The following is a 21,144-nucleotide window of genomic DNA, read 5'->3' on the forward strand; positions in this document are numbered from 1 at the left end:
GAATACACATGTTAAAAACGTAATAACACACACACACCCACACATAGAATAAAACTAGAACACAAAATCTATTATTATAGAGCCCATCCCTTCTCGACAAACATATTCCAATTGATAAAATGACAGCTTGTGAAGAACGTTATATACATTTTGCTGGGGATGTTCACAAAATATTTCCAGAGCATCAAGTACAAGTACAGCAGTCCAACATCCCGCGGGGCCAATTCTTAACAGAAGTTGAGGCCACTGTGCTGACACAGCAAAGACCTGCTCATTTGCCTGTAGGTCACATGTTGCCATAGCACGATAAAAAAAAGTAAAGTGTTAAGAGTGCCGTAGAAATACATGGAAGTCAGGCCAGCAATTTGACAACAGTACTGCAAAGGAAAAGTTATTTATCTTTGGTAACAATATTTCTGGTGGATACTCTACCTACCTTCAGATTTCTCACCTCATGAACTCTCCCTGGGGGGCAGAATGATCTGTAAAACTTTTCTCCATAGCTCTTTCCAAACGATAGTGGGAGCCCAGCTCAATTCGGCACCGGAGGTGACTTTCCAGTGATGTCACTGATGCTATAAGCCACCACCGTTGTGCTGACATCAATTTCTCATCCATTTTTTCAGCGCCGCCGAAACAGCAGGTTGAAAATTACATTGGATAAGTTTGTGGTGCAACAGAAAAATGGTTTGGAACATTATTATATGGGTTCATAGTCATATATCTAAATGGGTAGGTAGGAGGGATAGTTGAGGAATCTGCTGGTAAATAAGATTATCCATCAGAATTATTATTAGGGAAGGTAAGTAACTTTTCCCTCTGTTGGATATTTCTACCTGCAGGTTCCTCATCTCTTGAATAGCTTCCCAAGCAACACTCATCGAGGAAGGAGTGCCTTGATGGATGGTTCAACAAGGAAGTCCTGGAGAATAGAAGGGGCAAAATAACCATCTCTTCTCACCTCCAAATGCTTTGCGAAGGTAGGGTCAAGTCGCCGCTCTGCATTTGTCACCAATTAGGACTCCTCCTTCTAGAGCAGAAGTGGAAGGCTGGGCTCTTAAAGAGTGTGCTCTAATGCCCTCTGGAGGTTATTTTTGGGGCATGGCATATCAGATCTTATTGCACAAGATGATCTACTGGGAAAAGGTTGCTTTCTGTACTGCTGTCCCTTTCCTGCTGCACACATTGTACTGTTTTCCGATCAGCATGTCCCACCTTTTTCTCCATGGTCGGGTGAAGGATGCCAGAGTTACGGAATGACCCTGATGAAAAGGGGGTTACCACACAATGGAAAAAGTAGGGCTCCGGTTCAGAGGGCTAACTTGTCAGGGTAAAAGGATGTGTATGGAAAGCCTGACGCTCAGTGCATGCAACTCGCTGACACACCCTGCAATAGTGAACACAACGAGAAAAAGCTTCTCAATAGTGATAGACTAATAGGGCAACTGTGAAGGAGTTTGTATTGTTTTTTAAAAAAAAAAAAATTTTTATTAACAAAAGAAAAGCTTTCCATACATGAAACAGCAGACACAGCAGTGGGCCCGTAAAGCAAGTAATTGACAATATTCATCCTGTACAATGCCCCTTATTCACGTATAGCTCATGGCACTCCCGGTTGACCCCTGGATCCCCCCCATCCACAATACCCCTCAAATTGTCAGTAAATCTCCCCGATGTGTAATCCATGCCTCCCAAATATTTTCCTATTTACGTGGGCATCCTCTACTCTGGTACACGGCATGTTCAGCCCGCTGACACCAGTCGAGATCCCTTTTCCAGCCCACAATTGACAGTGCCTCCATAACCCTCCATAGTTTAGCAACATTTCGTATCGCCACCACCCCAGCTAGCGCGAGCCAGATTATCACCCATTTGGGCCACACTACCTCACCAGTCACTCCTATAAGGAACCATCTGACATCAACTGGGACCTCAGAGCCCACCACCTCTGACATAACTTGCGCCACTGCTTTCCAGTACCGCTGTATCAGAGGGCACTCCCACAGGATATGAAAGAACGTCCCCGTCTCATTACAGCACCGCATGCACTTGTCAGACCCACAATACCCAATACGATGCTGCACTGTCCTAGAGGCATATGAACGATGGAGAATCCAGAGCTGAACCAGGTGGAACCGTGCCCTAATCGCTACTTCCCTGGGGCTCTGTATGGCTTCCACCCAATCGTCATCCTCCAGGAGCCCAACGTCAGATTCCCACGCGTCTCGTAACGGCCCCAACAGGTCTGGTGTGTTGTTTATTAGCTTTTTGTATGTAAGTGAGATGGCCTTGTCCACCATGGGGTCGAGTAAAAGCCAATCCTCTAATGGAGAATACTCCGGCAAGCACTCTCCCTCCTTCAGATGGCAATGCAGGGCGTGCCTAACCTGCGAATTTCTCAGAAATTCACCCTCCCCCATCTGATATTCCGACTGCATAGCTGGAAAGTCAAGCATCTGGCATCGTTTCCACGCATCTCCCAGCAAATCTATATCAATATTACTCCAGCCGCGGAGGCCTTTCAGTCGCGCAGTCTCCGACAAAAAGTCCCCTTCCGACAGCGGGATCTGTTCCGTGAGCCTAGTTTCCCACCCCATCAACTTTGTAGCCTTCCGCCATGCCGTCACCACTGCCTCTGTGTAATTTGGGAGACCCGAGTTGCCCCTCCGCCTCTTGTACAGGGCAGCAAGATAGGAGCCCTTCCCCAGGGCCATGCGGTCCTCCCGATAGGCTGGCTCCTCAGTGGGGGAAAAAACCCAACCATTAAGGTTGACCAACTGCGTTGCCCAGTAGTATTTCCTGAGGTCCGGTATAGCCAGTCCTCCCGCATACACCCCCCATTGCAATTTCCGTGGGGCGATTCTGGGACTACCTCCCCCCATAACAGTGTACGCAGTTCCGCCTCCACCGCACAGAAGAACCACAAAAGGAGTATTCTGGAGCGCATACAACAATCGCGGTACAGCCATTATCTTAAACAGGACCGCACGTCTCATCAATGACACTGGTAGGCTCCGCTAGTGGGCGACATTCCCTTTCAACCTGTTCAACTGTGCATAGACGTTTAATCACAGAAAATACAGGTAGGATTTCGTAATCCATATACCCAGGTATTTGAAGGAGTCCTTACTAATTAGATCAGCACAAGCCGACATCCGCATCGGTGCCTCCCCAACAAGCACGAATACCAGGGACTTGTCCCAGTTAACGTGGTAGCCGGAGTAATCCCCAAAGGTTCTGAGAATATGAAGTAGCCTATGGAACGTTTGTCTGGGGCGATGTGCATAGAGTAAAACGTCGTCAGCATACAGGGAGATGCGAGGGGTTTGTATTGTTACCCCTGTTAAGGAACTATAAAAAAACAGGTTAAGATTGCATGACATTTTTATTAAATACATGTTTGGTGTCCCAACAGCAATTTATTCTTTTTATTAAATATTCACATGTACTGCGGACATAAGTGAATAGATTCTGCCTTACATACCTGTGTATCACCATTGCTGGAAACCATCTTGCCACAAATAGTTACAGTATGCCAAGAGTTGCCACTAATGTGTCAAGGACAATATTGTGCCCTTGGTGGGAAGCATCATGCCATGGATGGCTTCAATATGCTAGTGATTACCACCATGATCCCAGGGCCAACACACCAAGAAACAGTCATGCACCTATACTTACACACTCTCATATAGACACGCTCTCACACACTCTCAAACACAGCAACATCAGAAACATTTCTTTCCACTTATCTTGCTTCCACTTCGCTGACTCTGGAGACGATGATGGTTGGATTTAGGTCAAGACTCCACTCCTTCGTGGCAAGCGACTTCAGGAATCCCACAGTGAGTCAAGTGCATAAAACAGGAAGTCACTTAGAATAAAAGGGGCAGATTTCAAGAGTGGGAACAATGCCTCAAGCTCTCTTCCAGCTTCTGATAGTGCTGGAAACGATCCCTTTCAGAAGCTTGGAAATGGCTTGCGATTCCACACGGGCTACCTTCTTCATCCTCCAGTTGGTTCGGTGGGGTCTCTGATGAGCGCCCTATGACAGCCATGTTTAGCAGGCAGTGCTTCACTGCTTTGGGCATGCATAGTATTCTTGATGCTATGGATTGTGACTGTGTATGAGGGTGCATCTGAATTACGCAAAAACTCACGCACAGTTCAGTTGGTTATAAAACTGCACAGTAGTAGGAAGATGGATTGTCGACATGGTTTATCCCTCATCCCTCCATTCTCCATGGTATATCCCTCAGCCCCTCAATTCAGTTCATGACTGCTGATAGCAGAGGGCTGACAAGCGTCTGAGAAGATCATGAAGGCTGACAAGCTACTGAGCAGCTTTCGATGTTCCAAGTGCGGGACCTAATGGTGGCTCATGGCACATGGTTTACCATCCCAACACCCTTGTAGATGAGTTGTAAGTGATCTAGACATTGGTTCCAAGGGTTGATCAACATCTTAGGCTTGGTGGTCTGGTAAAAAAGCCATGTCGGAGAGGAGTGGCGGTGGTACAAGTGCACTATTTCTGGAAATCTCCTCCTTATAGTGCTACATTTAACAAAATCATACAGAGACTTTTGGCCCCCTTCACAGCTTTTTCTCTGAGTAGTTGAATCTTACTGCAGACAAAGGTGAGCTTACTTATGAATTTCCAGGAAAAGGACAAGCATGCTCTTGGGAAAAATGAGAACTAGTTGACTGAGTAAGCATGCATTACTCCTGGAAATTCATGAGTAAGTCGAACATGTGTCTGTAGTAAGACCCGCGTGATTCAGCATTAGTAATTCAGGAGTAATTCACACTTAAGAGAACAGTAACACAAAACTACTCAGCCTAACACATCAACACTGTATTAACTGATTTCATGTTTATTGCACACCTGTAGATGAAAAACGTATGCTTGTAACATTCAAATGTGTCTGTCAGTCGCCACTCTGCACTAATCACCTCATACCGTGTGCCAGTACCGCAGCAGGATTCGTTGTGAAGAGTTTATTCTCTTTTGAATGATGTAAAGTCATTGACAAAAGGACTAACACTGGTCAATGCACATTACTACACACAAAGATGCGCACATCTGCAGGACTGACTCATAAGGAACCATTGTCTCTAAGCATCATCTGGAGTTGGAAGGGGGACATTCCTCTTCTCACCTAGGGACCAATCTACGAGTCCAAGCGTCTGGGGGCGGCATCCTACCCAGCACTCAGGGCACACATGTTCTTCTCGCATAGAAGTGCACTATTTCTTATGTCTTTTTAAAACTATTTCTTTATTAGGGTTTTACCAGTTTACAAATACACACAATTATCCTCATCATATCCAGAAACAGTTACAGAGGCAGGTACACAAAGCAGATTACCAAGAAGAGCCAAAAACAACAACAACCGCCCACCTATGGGCGTTGCGCGCCTGACTACACATGAGCCACAAAGCTCTATATAAAAGCATATTTACATAAAGTTGGGCAGCGCTTCAGGCAGTCAATGCTAGTGGCTGATCCGCACAGCTCATAGATGATCACAGAGCACAGCTGTTTGTCACGGTTCAGCATAGCACCAAGTCCATTACTTCTGTGGTACAAAAAGTCAGGGCTCATCACGATGTCCTTTAAATGGGAAACATTCGTGTAACTCTGCTCCTTGTTTTGTTTTCTGTCCATAACTTTGCAAAGATATTTTTCTTTGCCAGTCTCCTGTTCTAAAGTCTTCCAAGCTGATATCAATCTACTCCACCCTGGGCTGGCTTTAGCGCCGGTGGCGCCCTGTGCGACAATGTTTGTTGGCGTCTCCCATGGTGCCCCCCAGAGACTCCCACACTACTACCCTTTAACAGTACCCCCTCAAGTCTCCATAACCGCTCTCTCTCTCAGATGTACTTAGTAGCGCTACCTATACCAGTGTAGGTTGTCCGAGCACTTTACATCACAAACACCACAAAGAGACAATCAATCATAGGTGTGTAAATCAGTGTATAGGATATATTACATAATACAGAGGACTACAAGGTGTGGGAGTGCAGGAGTCACATGTCATCCATACTGGTAGACAGTATAGTTTAAGAGTGCTTGGTCTGGAGATGCACAGACTCAGAATTTAAAACATAACCCCATGGTTGGGGGTTATATTTAATAAAAATGATTTTTTTTTTTTTTACCAAAAGGAACCCTTTTTGAAACATTAGAATAATTAAAGACAGAGGAAAACTTCATAATGCTCTAATCTATACCTTGCAGTTTGCTTGCAGCTCTTTCATTACAGTTATTAGTTCACTGTTCCATGTTAGGATTTTAACATCTACACTGCTAGTAACAAAAGGATCTCTCTGACAAAAGCACTGACCTATTTAAACTATATGCACTTTGTGATCTGCATGATACATATTCTTTGTAGCAGGCACATTAACCCTCTGTGCTACCATAAAACGAGTTAAAACTTCCACTACACAAAACTCCTTCTCCCTCCAGGAAGAACATTAATCACCGAGTTATCTTGACATTTTTATTTTTGTATGAAAATTGCAGAGGCCAGCAATGCAACAGCAGGTGCTTTCAAAACCATAAAATACTTCCAAACAGGCGCCCCCTCGCAGAGTCAGCACCCGGTGCGGTGGCACCAGTCGCACCGCCCTAGAGCTGGCCCTAACACCACCTTCCACATGCTAAGGACCCAATTCACAAACTGTTCTGCATATGCAAGTCACACCTTAAGTTGTTTGTTAAGTTTACAAAACATATAAATATACCATTCAATGTTAGTTCTAAACCTGGGGGCATAGCTTTAGGGAGGGTGTTTGGGGTGTTACCCCCCAATAAATGTATTTTCAAATAAATAGTTGGGTACAGATGCTTTCAGTCGAGTATGGTGAGGTGTCTGTTGGATTTTACCTGTGATTTATGCATACACACAGTGACAAAAACAAACACACAATATCAATTCAGTTTTGAAAGGCTTAAAAAATGTTTATTTTACAAAATATTGTGTTTCTCTCATTTAGTACTCCTATTAATCTGTATTCCTCTCCCCTTCCACTGCCTTCTAAGCCCCCCTCATGCGCTTTGCTTGTCATATGATGTATTTTAACATTAGATGCCAGCGTGATAGTCGGGAAATCTGACCCCGCAATCCCCTTTTTACTGACCAAGGTACGCCCCTGCCTAGGAGCCGCAGTTTTACAACATTTACAAACATTATTTTGAATCAAGCGCTAGATTTTCAATTTCATTGTTTTCATTCTGTTCCTACTTTTGCCTTTACCTTAATCGGCTTCTATTATTTTGTGCATCTTGTTCATTTTCATTGAAACACTATATCCTAGAGAAAGCTGTACATCCCTTCCTTTCTTCAAACACCTTCTCAAACTACCCTCCCAGTCCGTACCAGTTTACGGTACATGGTTACTTAATCTCCCTCTCCAGTTGTACTTAGAATATATTTAGTTTATTTGAATATTTAAATACATATTCCATTCACTTCACTTTGCAAATTCCAGATCCTTGTTTTCATCCTCACAGTACCCTGTCTTCATTAGCACAATGCTCAAGTGTAAGCATTTGATTGGATGTAACTAACGAATACAGTATTGGTGCAATACGTTGACACACTGGCCAATCTACGTATTTGATTGATGCAACTATCAAAAACAACACTTGCTATGTCGTGCTGTTACATTGGTTTGAAAGTATTTGCCATATCTTTGCCCATCCTGCACTGAGTACTGTAATGCGAAGGTCCCCGGCAGCTCAGCCCCCCCTCCGCACCGCGGGGGCAAGTCGTACGCCCCTGACTAGAGAATGACCATTTATTGTCGACTGATCCCCTGAATGGGATTGGATATGATCCCTCCAATGGGATTGAATTTGATCCCTCCACAGCCATTGGGAAGCTTACAGTACTTCCTTTACCCTCTAACATGCTAACATGGCAGGTGTCTGTAAACAGAGGGTTTCCACATGACTCCACGCGACCAAGGACATGATTACCCGGCAGTCTTGTCTTTTTTATTTACAAATGAATGTATTCTGTAAATGGTAATCTATTACCTCATTTATTATTAACCAACGAATTTATTCTGTAAAATGTAATCATGATTTAATTACATTAATCCAACTGGATTTCCCTAAGTTAATTTGTAAAAAGAACCCTAGGTCTGCAGCAGTGTGCCCAGGGAGGCCAATTCAAGGTATTGAGGAGTCACCTGGCTTTCCTTTCAGTATCACTGGCCATGTTCTCACTGTCTCTTCTTATGGGTCATGAAGGCCGATAGGAATAAAAAGAAGCCAGGCTCGAGGAACCATGTTTACTTTCTGCAGATTCCAGTATTTGCTCCTTAGCTCGGATTTTCACCTGGACGTATTTTACCGGCATGAACAGCATTTCATGTCCATGCAAGTAACATCTTTTAGAAAAGCAAAAAAAGTTGGGGTTTCCCCTGTTTGAACGATAAACTTGAAAAAGAAAATACAAAAATAAATCGCATCAAAAATAATTTAGACATCCTAAACAATTCACTGGTGATTGTTAATGTAAACAGAGGCAGTAATGGGAAGTTAGAAAGAATACAGAGGATTGTACACAATTTGTCACTCAAGTGTGAGCCCCTGGCCCATCGAGAATCTGAAATTTTGAACATTTGGCCAGTATTATTCTCTGGGAAAGGGCGCAACCCTACCCTCAGCAGCGAAAAGGAGGCTGTTGAGGGCTAGATGGTACAAAGGGCCAGACCTGTGACAGGTGGTGAAAGAGTGTGTCATGTCGTGTCCACTAAACCTGGCATTTAGGTTGTACAACAGTCACCAATGCATCCTTGCTGACATGGAGTCAAGTGAAAACCTCTTGCAGATGGTACAGTGATTTGGTGCTAACTTTAGCCCTATGTCGACTTTAAAGATTTCACATTTAAAGTCGTTTATTGTATCTTTATTGCTTATATTTAGCCCCCAAACAATACACGTGGGTGCAGGTCTGTCTGATATGACACCTTTATATTTCAGAGAGTTCTACCACAAGCACTGGACTGCCTTACAAACACCAATAACACTGAATGAGATTTTGTTTAAAAAAACAAAAGGTTAAAGATTGCCCCCCTGTCTGTGGATTATTTCTTCAGGGACTGACATTGCTAGGGTGCCTCTGCTGTTGCTGCCTCAGTTTCAGCGTGAGCATAGCTTTCCGGTACAAATCTACAAGAAAAGACACAAAAACACAGATTGTTAACAACATGCTTTGCAGGGGGATTTGCCTGTTTTTCAGTCACCCTCAGACAACAGTTCACAATCACCACCTCAGGGCACCTTAAAGTTGACAATGCTCAATAGCTCCAAGTGATCAATATCAGGAACAAGTAGTTTATCAAGTCCTGTTTTTTTCAGGTTGTTGCTTGTACTTTTTAGGTCTCACCTAGTGTTACAGCACATGCACTGCTCGCTCGGCGAGACCTATAGTGAAAGAGGAGATTTCAGAAGGGGACTTGAAGCCCCGCCCATCATTTTTATTTGGTCGCGTCAGCGTTTATGCTAAACGCTGGCTTCCCATTGAAAAGGATGCTTTTTCGCCACTGCCCTTTCTCCCTTTCGTCCGGCCCATCCGGACTGGCTCGTGTGCTTTGCGGCTGTCGCAAAGCAATTTCTTATCTTTATGGGGGCCATCTGTTTTTAATTAACTTACGTTTCTTGCTCCTTGGCCACTTCAGCCGCCAGTTCCTTCCTGGAGCACGTGCGGCTCTTGGACAGGGCGAGGGCTGGCAGCAGCACAACCCCCTCTGCGCGCAGGTCTCTGGTGACAGACAGGAGCTGAGCATGGCCCGCCTCAAGCGCATGATCCCGGCCTGTGCCGTCCTAGTGCAATATTTAAATCTGCCCCATGAGAGGATGCTGCTGGCTTGTTTTGCCATTCCTTGTTTAAGCCGCGAGGTGCGGGAGCTCTCCGTGTCCTGCAGCACCTGGTCTTCCGGTCAGTGTATGCAGCTAAACTTGCTCCGCCGAGCTGCTCCCGCTGACAGGACCCTGCGCTTGCAGTGCTGGGTTTTCATTTATTTAATACATCATAACGTGATACATGACTAGTGACTCGCCCCTAAGTTCAGCAACGATATTGTTGTGAGGGCGAAGGGGACATGAATGTTTAAAAACTATTGTCTCATCAGCACAAAGTTCTGGTACAATGCGGGATAGTGTAGAGCTTTCACAGCAAACTCTGTTTGCCCAAGCGCGCCACGTCTAAATTGTGACTTTTTCAAACAGCTCGGCTTAACTTGATATATTCTGCTTTTCTAAGGATATTCAACCTTTTAGACCTATCTGTGCTCTGCTAATAGATTTTCAGTTGTGTGCTTTTCTAATAAGTAAACACCCTGAATTGGGTCTATTGGCATGTATGCTTGTAGCACTTTGTTGCCAACAGGTGATGTTTATCATGCGCAAAATATATATATATATTTATTGCTTTTCAAACCCGCACCCTAAAAGCAAACACACACCTCTTGCATGATGGAAGTCGGTAGTCATAGTCAAAAAGCGCCCTGCCCTTGACTGTTCCCAAGCAGTGGCATTGATAACTGGGTGTGTGCGAGGAAGCACCCAGACCATCTCTTCTGTGCCGCCAGCTCCACACACCAAGGGTGTGGCGAGTAACAGTGAGAAGGCTCTTTGTCTCAGCAAGTATTGAACACAATGTGCCATTACCACTGGAGAGCGTCTCCCATGGAGGGCTCGAGCTATTATCAACTGACTCATATAGCTCTAACGCCCCCCTGGCCCCAACCCTCCAAGCTTAACCCGAGGTGGCCCTCAAAGCAGCCTGAGCGGCCAACCGGCACACTGGCGCTACTCCACATAACATCTGCCCCCAGAAACTCGCTCCAACTCACTGACTGCGTACAAGAGCGCAGTAGAGAGGGCGGGAGTGGCAAGGTGGCACCGCCAGGTTCAGCAGTCCTGACAAACATATAAAGTGTGCTGGCAGGAGTGGAAAATTTCGACATGTAAGCTGCCTGTGACCATGAGCAGTGCTTTGACAGCTGGCATGCTCGAGCCCTTTGACGACTGTTGCTGCTGCTCCGGAGTGAATGATCGGTTGGGAGATGCATGGGGCAACCTAATTCATTGCACTGAAACCCAGCGATGGCGTTTAAAGCAGGAATGCAGCTATTTAACCAGAGGAAGGCTGATTTTTAAAAAGAATTTGTTCACAAGGCTGCCCTGTCCGAAGTTCTGTAACACATGTGGTGGCTTTTGTTTTGGGGGGCATGAGAGTGGAGGAAAGAGGGCAAAGCCGATGTTATTTTAAATGCCGCAAACTTACGGAGAAAAGGGCTGGGTTTGGGCACATCGGAAACAAGTTTGACTTTATGGTAATGCTGGTAAAGTGGTACAGTAAAGACCTTTGTTTTAGCAATCAGTGGATCAGACATGGCGCACTTTTTGCAATTCCACATGTTACGCTCACATAACCAAGCATTCCTTTGATATAATTTTGGGGAAAGAGCAGTTTTGACCTATACATTTTAAAGGTTTTAAACTGACACATTTAGTGAAACGGAAGAGGCCCAAAAAAGGTGCGCTTTGCAGTAACACACTTTTATATCATTCCACTCAGCCCTCCTAGTGTTCGATTGTTACAGGTAGGGAAGGGGTGGGGCGTCTTCATGTGACGTGCCCTGTGAATGAAGACGCCTAAGCTAGTGCTGGCTGTTGGGCAGATGCACCAGAGCACATCATTTTCCAGTACATCAATATACGAAGCGAAGAGACTTACACCCATGAGGCACACTGTGGGGTTAGGAGGGTACATTCTTAAACAGCCGCATGCCAGTGTGTAGAAGCTGGGGCTTGTATGTTGTATAACATTCGAAGAGGGTACTGCAAGTGTGCAAAAGCAGTTGGCATGATTGTGGGACCATACATTAGTATAGGGGGACCCTCCCTCCCACCGTGTCATGTGCTGGTGACTTCTTCATTAGTTAAGTCATCTGGCCTTTGTATAGCGTTCACCAGCAAACAGTGTTAAATTTTGGCACTCAAACATTTCATGGCAATGAGACGCCGGCCTGTATGTGTGGTTGGGAGTGTTATGGTTGTTGTGTGTCCGATATGGGAAGAGTAGGTGTGTGCTTGAGGTCCTGACACATGCTCTGGTTCAATGGGCATCACTGTTTGCAGAGCATACAGTGGCCATTTGCAACAGGAAGCACTTCATTAAGGACCAGTGGTTCCTTGCCTGTTGCAGCAGTCCTCGTAAGCGGAGCAGGCAGTGGCCATAATAATCGCTTTTTGCTGTCCTGAGGCCTGGGGTATTAACATTTTTAATGCATTAGATTAATGTGATAACAAAAAAAACATTAATAAAAGCCAGTACCATTTACAATACAAAACTCACACTAGTACAAATGCAATGCAATAGATTTCACAATTACAACAAAGTGAGCTATCGCTATTTTGCATTACACCATTTGATTAATGCTTCACCAAGGGAAAAAAAACAATAACATTTACAATGCCAATAGCTCAAAACAATGTCATTGCGAGACCTATTGTATTGTAATTAATTGTTCTTTTCTGCCTGGGACACCTTGAGATCTGTGCCAGGTACATTGGCCCTGGACAGGAAAATGGCTCATGTAGTAAACATACACAAGGAGTAAGAAACAGTACATTGCCTAGGCAACCCAGGGAATATTTAAACACGTTTACACTGAGCTACTTTTTAAATAGTCTTTAATTCTGTAAAACCACTTTTACTCCATCGAACTACTATAAGGCACAGTCAATGTTATCATTCGTACGCATTTAGGCATACGAGTAGATATGGAGTAGATATGGAGAAGCCTCCTGTGCATTACTGCAACTCCATCAGTTGTCTGTGAGACCTAGCTTATATAGTTTGGCGGGGCTCCAGTGGGCCACGTATGTGGCTCATAGTCTGCATTGTTCTGAGGAGGGTGTGATCTTGTTGGTTGTGAGGTTGGAAAAGTGGCGGCCGGTAAGTTTAGGAGGGAGGAGGCGGACAGGACATGCACACGCACACATACACATTCACAGCCATGCATTCATATGCATACATACAAACACATCCATTCACAACATTCATACACACACATGCACGATACATTAATTAAAAAAAAAAATACCACACACACTTACCTGTAGCTCTGACTCGGAGGTCCCAGGAGGCTTGAAACTGCTGCCTTCCTTCATTGGCTGACCTTAGGGAAGGCAGCAGTCCCAGCGTCATCAAGAGTGGGAGGGGGACAGTGAGACTGCTGACCCCACTCTGTGATGAAGTGTCACTGATTGACACTCGCCCTGGTTGCTTCAGGGCCGAAACCTGAAGGGCCAGATGCGAGGCAATCAGTGACGCTACCCCTCGTCACTGAGGGAAGGGCCTTAGGGGCCTTTGCTGAGCTGAGGAGGTCACATCCACAGGATCCGTGACTTAATCAGCCCAGCAAAGTTCAGCTCAGGTAGCCAGGAGCCTGCGCATTTATCGCATGTCTGGCTCCTGGCTGCCAGACCCGACAATGAACAGTGTCTGTCAGGCTGATCTTTGTTCATCCTGACAGACACTGTTCATGAGGGGCAAAAGGTGGGGGGATGTGGTCCCTCAGCCCCAATTGGCCGGCCTCAGCTGGGTTGGACTAAATAGATGGCCAGTTTAGGAACGAGTTCTGCGTGGTGGTCTTTTTGCTCAGAACAGATTCCCATTCAGTTTGTAACGATTTAGTAAGGGAGGAATTTGGGAAAGCCAGTATGGAGTAGAATGTAGAAGCTATTTGACCTCCCTTGGCTATGTTCCACAGTGTGATGGAAGGTCAGTTGTTCTCAGGAGTTTCTGTCTGGCGTAATAGGTTTAATCTTTACAAAGTGGTAAAAGTCAATGTCGTCAAGTTCAAATTTGGATTTGAAGCGAAAAAAGGTTATGGGATCTGGGGGTAGCCCAGGTCTCCTACTAAAAGGATACCTTTACGTGCACATGTTTCCATGAAGAGAGTTTTGCCCTCTGGTTTGAGGTTATCGTTGTGCCATAGAAAAGTTCCAAAACTGAAATTTGCTAAACAATTCTGGTCTGAACTTGTGCCTATCACATCGAAGATCTTTCAGATACGCTGGACCCCTGACCTCGCCTCTATAGCATTGGGTATTCTCCCTTCTGAAATCTCTCACCACCTAGACTGTGAAGGTTGTATCTTATGGGACATACTAATCTCAATCAGTCTTAAAGATATTCTGCCTGAATGAAAAGACCTATCCAAACTCTCCACCTACGCTTGGTGGAAATGGGTCCAATTCACATGGGGGGGCGACAACTCCTTATACACCTACCTAAAAACTCCCTTGAAGAAAAACAACAAAAAAATCTGTGTAAAACTAGACTCATGCATCTCCAACACCACGTCATCATAGATTGCACCCTCCCTTCCCCAATCTCCTCCACAACCTCCCGTCTTTTGCCCCCTCCATCCTCCCCTGCCCTCCACATCCCCACCCAACCTCTCCTCTACAACCTCTCTTTCTTTATGCAACCTATCTTTCCTCTGTACCTCTTCTCTCCTCTGTTTCCTCTCTCTCTCTCCACTCTTCCTTTCCTTACCATAATACTACTTTGGGGTAGTTTCAAAACTCAATACTCCTATTAAAACCCCATAGGTCCTCAATTACCTGTAATACCTAGGACACTGTGCTTCATTGACATCACGATATGTTAAGATAATATGCTTCCTTGACACCATATCTCTTTTTACAAATCGTAATGTACCCATTTTTATTCATTATAACCCCTATGTGATGTTTTTATCTCTTCCTATTGTACTGTTTCTGTATTGTTCGCTTTATAAAATCTCAATAAAAATAACTTGAAATATCATTCTTATGCAAATCAATTCCTTATGTTTAGCATTCACCATATGAGTTCACAATCAACTATTACGTAGAAAAAGTTCAAACTCAAGCTGCCAAATAGCTCCATGTCACGTTTGGAATAGCCTGTCAGTTCTGGCTTTGAGGCAATTAGCATATGTTTATGGGGTCTTTTAGGGCAAAACATATATAGGGAAAACACGAAACTGTAGATTTTAGCCTGTGAAGTACCCTTTACAAATACCTATGACCGACTGGATAAGCCTCATATCTAACACTGCTGTGACTCCTTTTGGGATATTTTTGACATAGTCCTATAGAATGATCAGGTCAATATGTAAATAGGATCAATGAATTAAAGATAAGTTTGATTATATAAGAGCACAGAGACACAGTTTACCATTAACACTGATGTTACATTTCACAAATAGCTGGCGTGGGCTGCCAGTCATCATTTCTGTCATGGGAAACTGCTCCTCAGTGTTGCTGTTACTCACTTGCAAGTGTGGTGTATATGCAGTTAGTGTTAGGAACGCATTTAAGCAAGAGTGGACACATGTTTACTTGCCTACTTTTGCTAACCATAACACAACTGGATACACATATGTCAAGTCAGTTTGTATTCATTCACCCAATTTTGTCTTTCTTCTTTCTCAGATAGGCAGCCATTTCTCCCTGTTGATGCTACAGTCAAAACTAACCCTCAATCGAACCACTTGCTAGTGTCTACTGGTGTCCTAAGTGACTTCTGTGGGTGCCTGAATCCAATGGGTGCTGCCGCCAGCTTAGAATCTTGAGGATGAACGGTGTTATTGAGATGCAGACTCCCCTATACCGAAAAGGCACCTACGTTATATATAGTGGGAACTGGTTTAGTGGTCACCATGCCCACTAACTTTGAAGCCTTTAGGCCTGATTTTGCATTTGATGAAAAGTACTCTGTCCATCAGAGTGGCGGAGGACATCACATCCACCTTTCAACAGAGCAAACAGTGGCTACAGCGACTGAAAACTTATGGTTTGCCCATCTCTAAGTTTTAAACATGTTTTATTAATTTTAAAATGTTAGAGCCAGTTCATTATCGTAAACTTTTTTTAAATAACTTAGAAATAGAAAAATACTGGTGTAACAATAAGGGAACAAACCTAAGAAGACTAGGTACTTCCCCCACCGAGCAATACCTCAACCAAACTGGTGTACTTTGTCCTCACAATGTCAACATATAAAATCGCCATCTAGAAAAGTATGGAGAGATGTGAAGTCCGGACTTATGAAAGAGGAAACAGATACTTATAGTTCGAGGTGGATTGTAGAGGAAACTACAACACATACCCATGGATCTAGGGACAGGTAGCGGAGGGTGGACTCCCACAGGTGAATCATGATATGGGTCCGTTGGCATTAGTGGTGGAGACTCAAAACGCCACCCCAGATGTTAAAAAGAGTTGTGTTTGGCAATTCAACCTGCAGATAAGGTGCTTATATGCTTCTGTCAGTGCCTTACTATCCATCGAGTTGTGGTACTTTAAAATTTGGGACCCCGTAGGAGGCAGGGCCCTACCCTGCCTATTCCGGTATCAGCGAACCGCGAATGGCCAATGCGGTATGTACAAGTGTTTTGCATAACGTTTCATCGATAAATGCACTTTGTATACGATATTACACATTGACTTCGTGGGTTCCATTTTGGAGCGGTGGCCATCTTATGGTTGCCCTCACATAGGCTACACATCAAGGACAAACACAGGCCTTCAGAACACATGTGCCTTCTATTGACTTCTCTGTGAGCTATGCAATTTGGCTCCACCGCCCCAGGTCAGTCCGGTCCCACGAGCTCCCCGTCCTATGGCCACCTGTGATTAGCATCAGGGTTTGACGCACCATAAAGCCTTTTCATCCCACACAAGCCTCCGGCTAATCTCTTTCACACCTGACTCTTCCTGCTTTATGGCTTGTTTTATCAACAGGAGGTGCCCGTGTTTATTGGGGTCTGCTGATATCTGATGTGGGATCTGAGCCTCGCTGGGTAAATAATTGTGGGCTGGCTGAACTGGAATGTGGGATGGGCATCATGACTCTGCCTTTTCGTTTGTAATGAATACATATGAATGACCATATCGTAAAACGAGGAATGTGTGCCTGAAGCATGATATTTTGTATATAAGGAGAAGGCCGTTTCTGTAAGGGAAGCAGTCTCCTGAGAACATACATTGTGTTGTACTTCTCGGATACCTGTAATTGGTCTGCAGCCAATAAATACGATCTTTGACTTCACCTAGAAGACTCTGTGTTTCTGTGGGTCTGAAACAGGAAGAACTCGAAGTCTTAGGGTGTGTTCCCCTGCACCGCTGGGTTCTAAAAACCCAGTACTTCAGTGTCCTTAATGAAGGGGGCTGTAAGGTTGGACAAGTTCTGAAAGATGCACAGAGTTGCTGTCACCAAGGCAGTAGAAAGCCAACGCTTCTCATGTCTAGTGACCGTAGAGACATTTTGGGTGCTATTTAATATTATGAGGGCTGCCAAAGGAGTGCTGACCAGAGCACATGTATCCATGAGGACTTGGCACACGTGGGTCCAATAGAGCTAGAGCATTGGGCAGGACCATAGGAAATGTAGAATATCACTGTGTGGGGAGGCTGCTGTACTCGGTTGGCATGTTCGGCAGTTTTTGGCGGTGTCGGGTGAAAGTTATGGCGAATAATACGAAGAGGACTATTACACGGAAGAATTAGCCTTGAGGAAGTCGCGGGATATATCCCATTGCGCGACAAAACAGGTGTTGGCTGTTGGAAGCTGTTGTGAAGGCCTACGTGAATAAACACTAAAGAAGAGAGAAGATCATATTTGTGTCTCAATCTGTTACACATTGTCAATTGTGTTGGGTTTACTAAACGTGAAAACTTTAGCTTCAATTTACGTGTGCTGGGGAATGATTTTGGCGCAACGCCAACAGTTGGAGAAAGACACCAATTTCACCTGAAAAAGCCGTTTTGGAGTCCAGTGCCAATCATGAAGGAATTTAAAGAAACTGTGTTTCACCACCGCCTCCTGGAGTTCTATGTCGTGGTTAGCCATGAGATGTGGCAATTGTGTTGGAGAGTAAGAAGAGGTGAGTCAGTGTTACCACTGAATTTGGAGGAGATGTTTCAGAGGAGCAGAGAATTGCCTAGTGATTGGCAGATCAGAGTCCTGTGATTAATTTCTTGTAGTGGCCCCAGCAAACCAAGTACATATGTAACAATGAGGTTGTGTGAACTCATTTATGCGACTTCGACATCGATTGGAAGCAATTCGGCAGTTGTTTCTCCAGAAATTGAATCTGGGTAGCCTGTAGAAATCAGATGGTTCCGCAAAGGGCTTCACAGCTCCTTCCACCAAGATTTGGTTTATTTCAAAGATATCCTTAAGACGACAATCCTGCCATATGAAGGGTTTAGAGTCAAAGATCATGCCAGCATTATGCCATTAGTGTGGGTAAGCCCATCTCTTCGGTGGAACTTGTGCGTCATGCTCCAGACCATATGCATTTCCAGTAGAGTAGGGTTTGTGGGTCTGATGAAACTTTGGGGCCGGCATACGTCATTTTGGTCAGGTCGGCAGTCCAGACTTCCTAGGCCTGTCAATAGCAGCATTTAAGTAGCAGCAGTGAGTGGACGCGCCGCTGGTGCGCTGCTGGTGGCCTGAAGGCAAGCCCACCTGTGCCCGCCCCGCCTGGACATCACCAGATGCCAGAATCCCTGTCCATTTCTGCAGTCTTAGCTTTTGCTCACTGCGACCGGTGCCTCTGTTAACAATGACCTAGAAGGTCTTACGACTTACTACCCCACTCAACTGAAACAGCTTCGTAGGAGCTTCACATATTCTACATTTAGCTGTACCCAGCTTTTTCCGCTGCTGGAGGGGCAGCCACTTGTCATCTATGTGGTTTTTCCTGCTTAGCCAGAGAGAATCTGCCAGAAGTTAGTAAGAGCAGTTCTCTACCTCATTTGCACCATTGTCCTCCTTCAGCTCCTCACTTGAATGCATTAAGGAAACCCGATAACATCACTACTCACCCCCACATGAACAAGCCTGCAAAGAGCGATGGCCTTCTTCCTAATATCAGGTCCATCCCAAAGCACTCCATCGAAATATGGGACCTTATCACGTCTAATTCCCCTAAAGTGTACTTTTATACTGAAATGTGGTTCTGCAGTTTGGCACGTCCCTGTATCCCTCTAGCTGACCCCGACGATTGTTCATTGATAAAGCTAGATAGGGAAGGGCGTCTGGGAGGGGGAGTGGCAACTGCATTTCACAGCTCCCTTGTTGAATTAATTGACACTGTATGTTGCACCTGGATTGAGATGAGCATATTTAAGATTGCTATCTCCAGTAAGGAGACCTGGAGAGGGGCAGTGATGTATTGCCCCCCAGGTCCTAAGAAAGATTTCTCCCAGTCCTTAATTGATCTCCTTGCCACCTATATCATAGCCACTGACAAATGTTTACTGTTGGGGGATTTTAATTACCATGAGGAAGACAACTGCAACCCAGAGGTTTTGCAACTACTAGCCGATATGGAAACTGTTGGGCTAACACAAATATTGGCAGGCCGTACCCATAGGGCTGGCCACACGTTAGATCTCATTTTTACCAACATAGATTATATGTGAACCTCGGATGCCTGTCACCTCGTCAGACCGCCATTTGGTCAAGATTTTGATTGCTGGGTTCTGCCTCTGGTAAGCCCAAGACAGCGGATCTCAAACCTCCACACCCTTGGAGGTTCGTTACTCCTGCCACCTTTGCAGAGGCATTTAAAGCCGCCATGCTGTCTTTCAACATAGATACTGACTCCGCTCTTGCCACCTATAAAGGTGCTAATTAACACCTTTGATCGTACAGCTCCTCTTAAGAATACTCATCAGCCACCTTTCAAGAGACAGACCCCTTGGTTCTGAAACAAGCTGCGCCAAGAAAAATCTAAGGTGGCCCTTATCTAGATCTCCCATTGATAAGGATGTTTACGGGAATCATTAAGGATCTATCATAATAAGATTAAAGCAGCACATAGAGACCACATATATCTATGACTATAGCACAAGCAGGCAATTCGTCTAAGGAGTTATATAAAGCACTTAGCAACTCATTGACACCTCGGGCCTGCACGACTGCTGCCTTGCCTTCTCAAAGTCTCTGCGACTCTCTCGCAGATTTCTTCAAAGAGAAAGTCGATTCCATCTACAAGAGTTTCCTGGTCCGCCCTTTCAGCCCAGAGTCTAAACCCGATTTGACCTTTCCGCACCCTCCGGCATCTGCTAGCATGGGGGCTTTTGTTTTCTGCCTCTATGACCCTTGTGCCCCCAAGATCAAGTCCAGTCTAGGGCATCATCTAGCCCTCTTTATCTCAACACTGTTTAATCTCTCCATCAGCTCCACAAACCTCCCACAGGAGTTTATACATGCACTAGTATCCACTCTCTTTAAAAAAACCTTCCTTAAATCCGGATGCTCCTGCAAATTTCAGACCTATCTCGCTGCTTTCTTTCCTGGCAAAAACACTTGGAAACCTCATTAACAGCCACCTTACAGCCTTTCTGGAGACCCAAAAGATTTTGGACTCCCCCCAGTCAGGCTTTTGATCCCATCACAGCATGGGGATGGTGCTGCTGGCAGTAACTGACAACATTCGTATGTCCCTTAACGCTGGTTCCCCAGTAATGCTGCTGCTGTTGGATTCGCGGCATTTGACACAGTCTCCCATAACATTCTCATCCGCAGATTGCACGTCGCTGGCATTTATGGACGAGCACTACGCTGGCTGAAAGGCTCCTAAACAATCATACCCAGAATGTGTGTTTGGGTTCTTTTTAATCAAGAACAATGCACATTAACAAAAGGGTCCCTCAGGGCTCATGCTTGAGACTGACACTTTTTAATATCTATGTAGCATCCGTGGCCCAGATCGTGCAATCATGTGGTGTGGGGATTGTGTCATAGGCCGATGATATGCAACTTCTTTCTTCTTTCGGTCCTGATCCTGCCAAAGTGAAACTTTAGTTTGCACACTGCATGAAAGAAATAGCTAAATGGATGGCATCAATCTGGCTGCAACTCAACAGCATGAAATGCAAAATTGTCCTCTTCGGCAGGGCCCAACAGCTCTTGGCGGCAGATTGGAGGCCACCAGAACTTGGGCCTGCCCTGTTGCCCAAAAATGTGGTGAAGAATCTTGGGGTAAAAATTTACCACACATTATCTATTAAAGATCAAGTAAACTCCATCTGTGCCATGTGTTTTTTGACCG

General features: G+C 44.9%; 2 protein-coding genes across 13 annotated transcripts in view; one reads left to right on the forward strand and one right to left on the reverse strand.

Moving 5' to 3' along the window:
- Nucleotides 1-21,144, forward strand: part of LOC146829091 (uncharacterized) — a 351,679-nt gene that overhangs the window by 24,466 nt on the left and 306,069 nt on the right. For 6 of the 7 annotated variants that reach the window (XR_014962184.1, XR_014962183.1, XR_014962188.1 and 3 more), the window contains exon 4: nucleotides 843-980. The gene's annotated coding sequence lies outside the window, so the exon portion shown is untranslated. Of the gene's footprint in view, nucleotides 1-842; nucleotides 981-15,511; nucleotides 17,130-21,144 lie in introns of those variants that run through there. The other variant, XR_014962185.1, reaches the window with a different exon arrangement.
- The window catches only part of ARL13A (ARF like GTPase 13A), a 304,644-nt gene continuing 290,443 nt past the window's right edge, over nucleotides 6,944-21,144 (reverse strand). For all 6 annotated transcript variants that reach the window (XM_085607727.1, XM_085607726.1, XM_085607728.1 and 3 more), the window contains one exon: nucleotides 6,944-9,184. In XM_085607727.1, the coding sequence (XP_085463853.1) occupies nucleotides 9,108-9,184 (77 nt within the window). In that variant the 3' untranslated portion in view covers nucleotides 6,944-9,107. The remainder of the gene's footprint in view (nucleotides 9,185-21,144) is intronic.

Source organism: Triturus cristatus, chromosome 5_2 (genome assembly GCF_964204655.1).
Source record: "Triturus cristatus chromosome 5_2, aTriCri1.1, whole genome shotgun sequence".
NCBI lineage: Eukaryota > Metazoa > Chordata > Amphibia > Caudata > Salamandridae > Triturus > Triturus cristatus.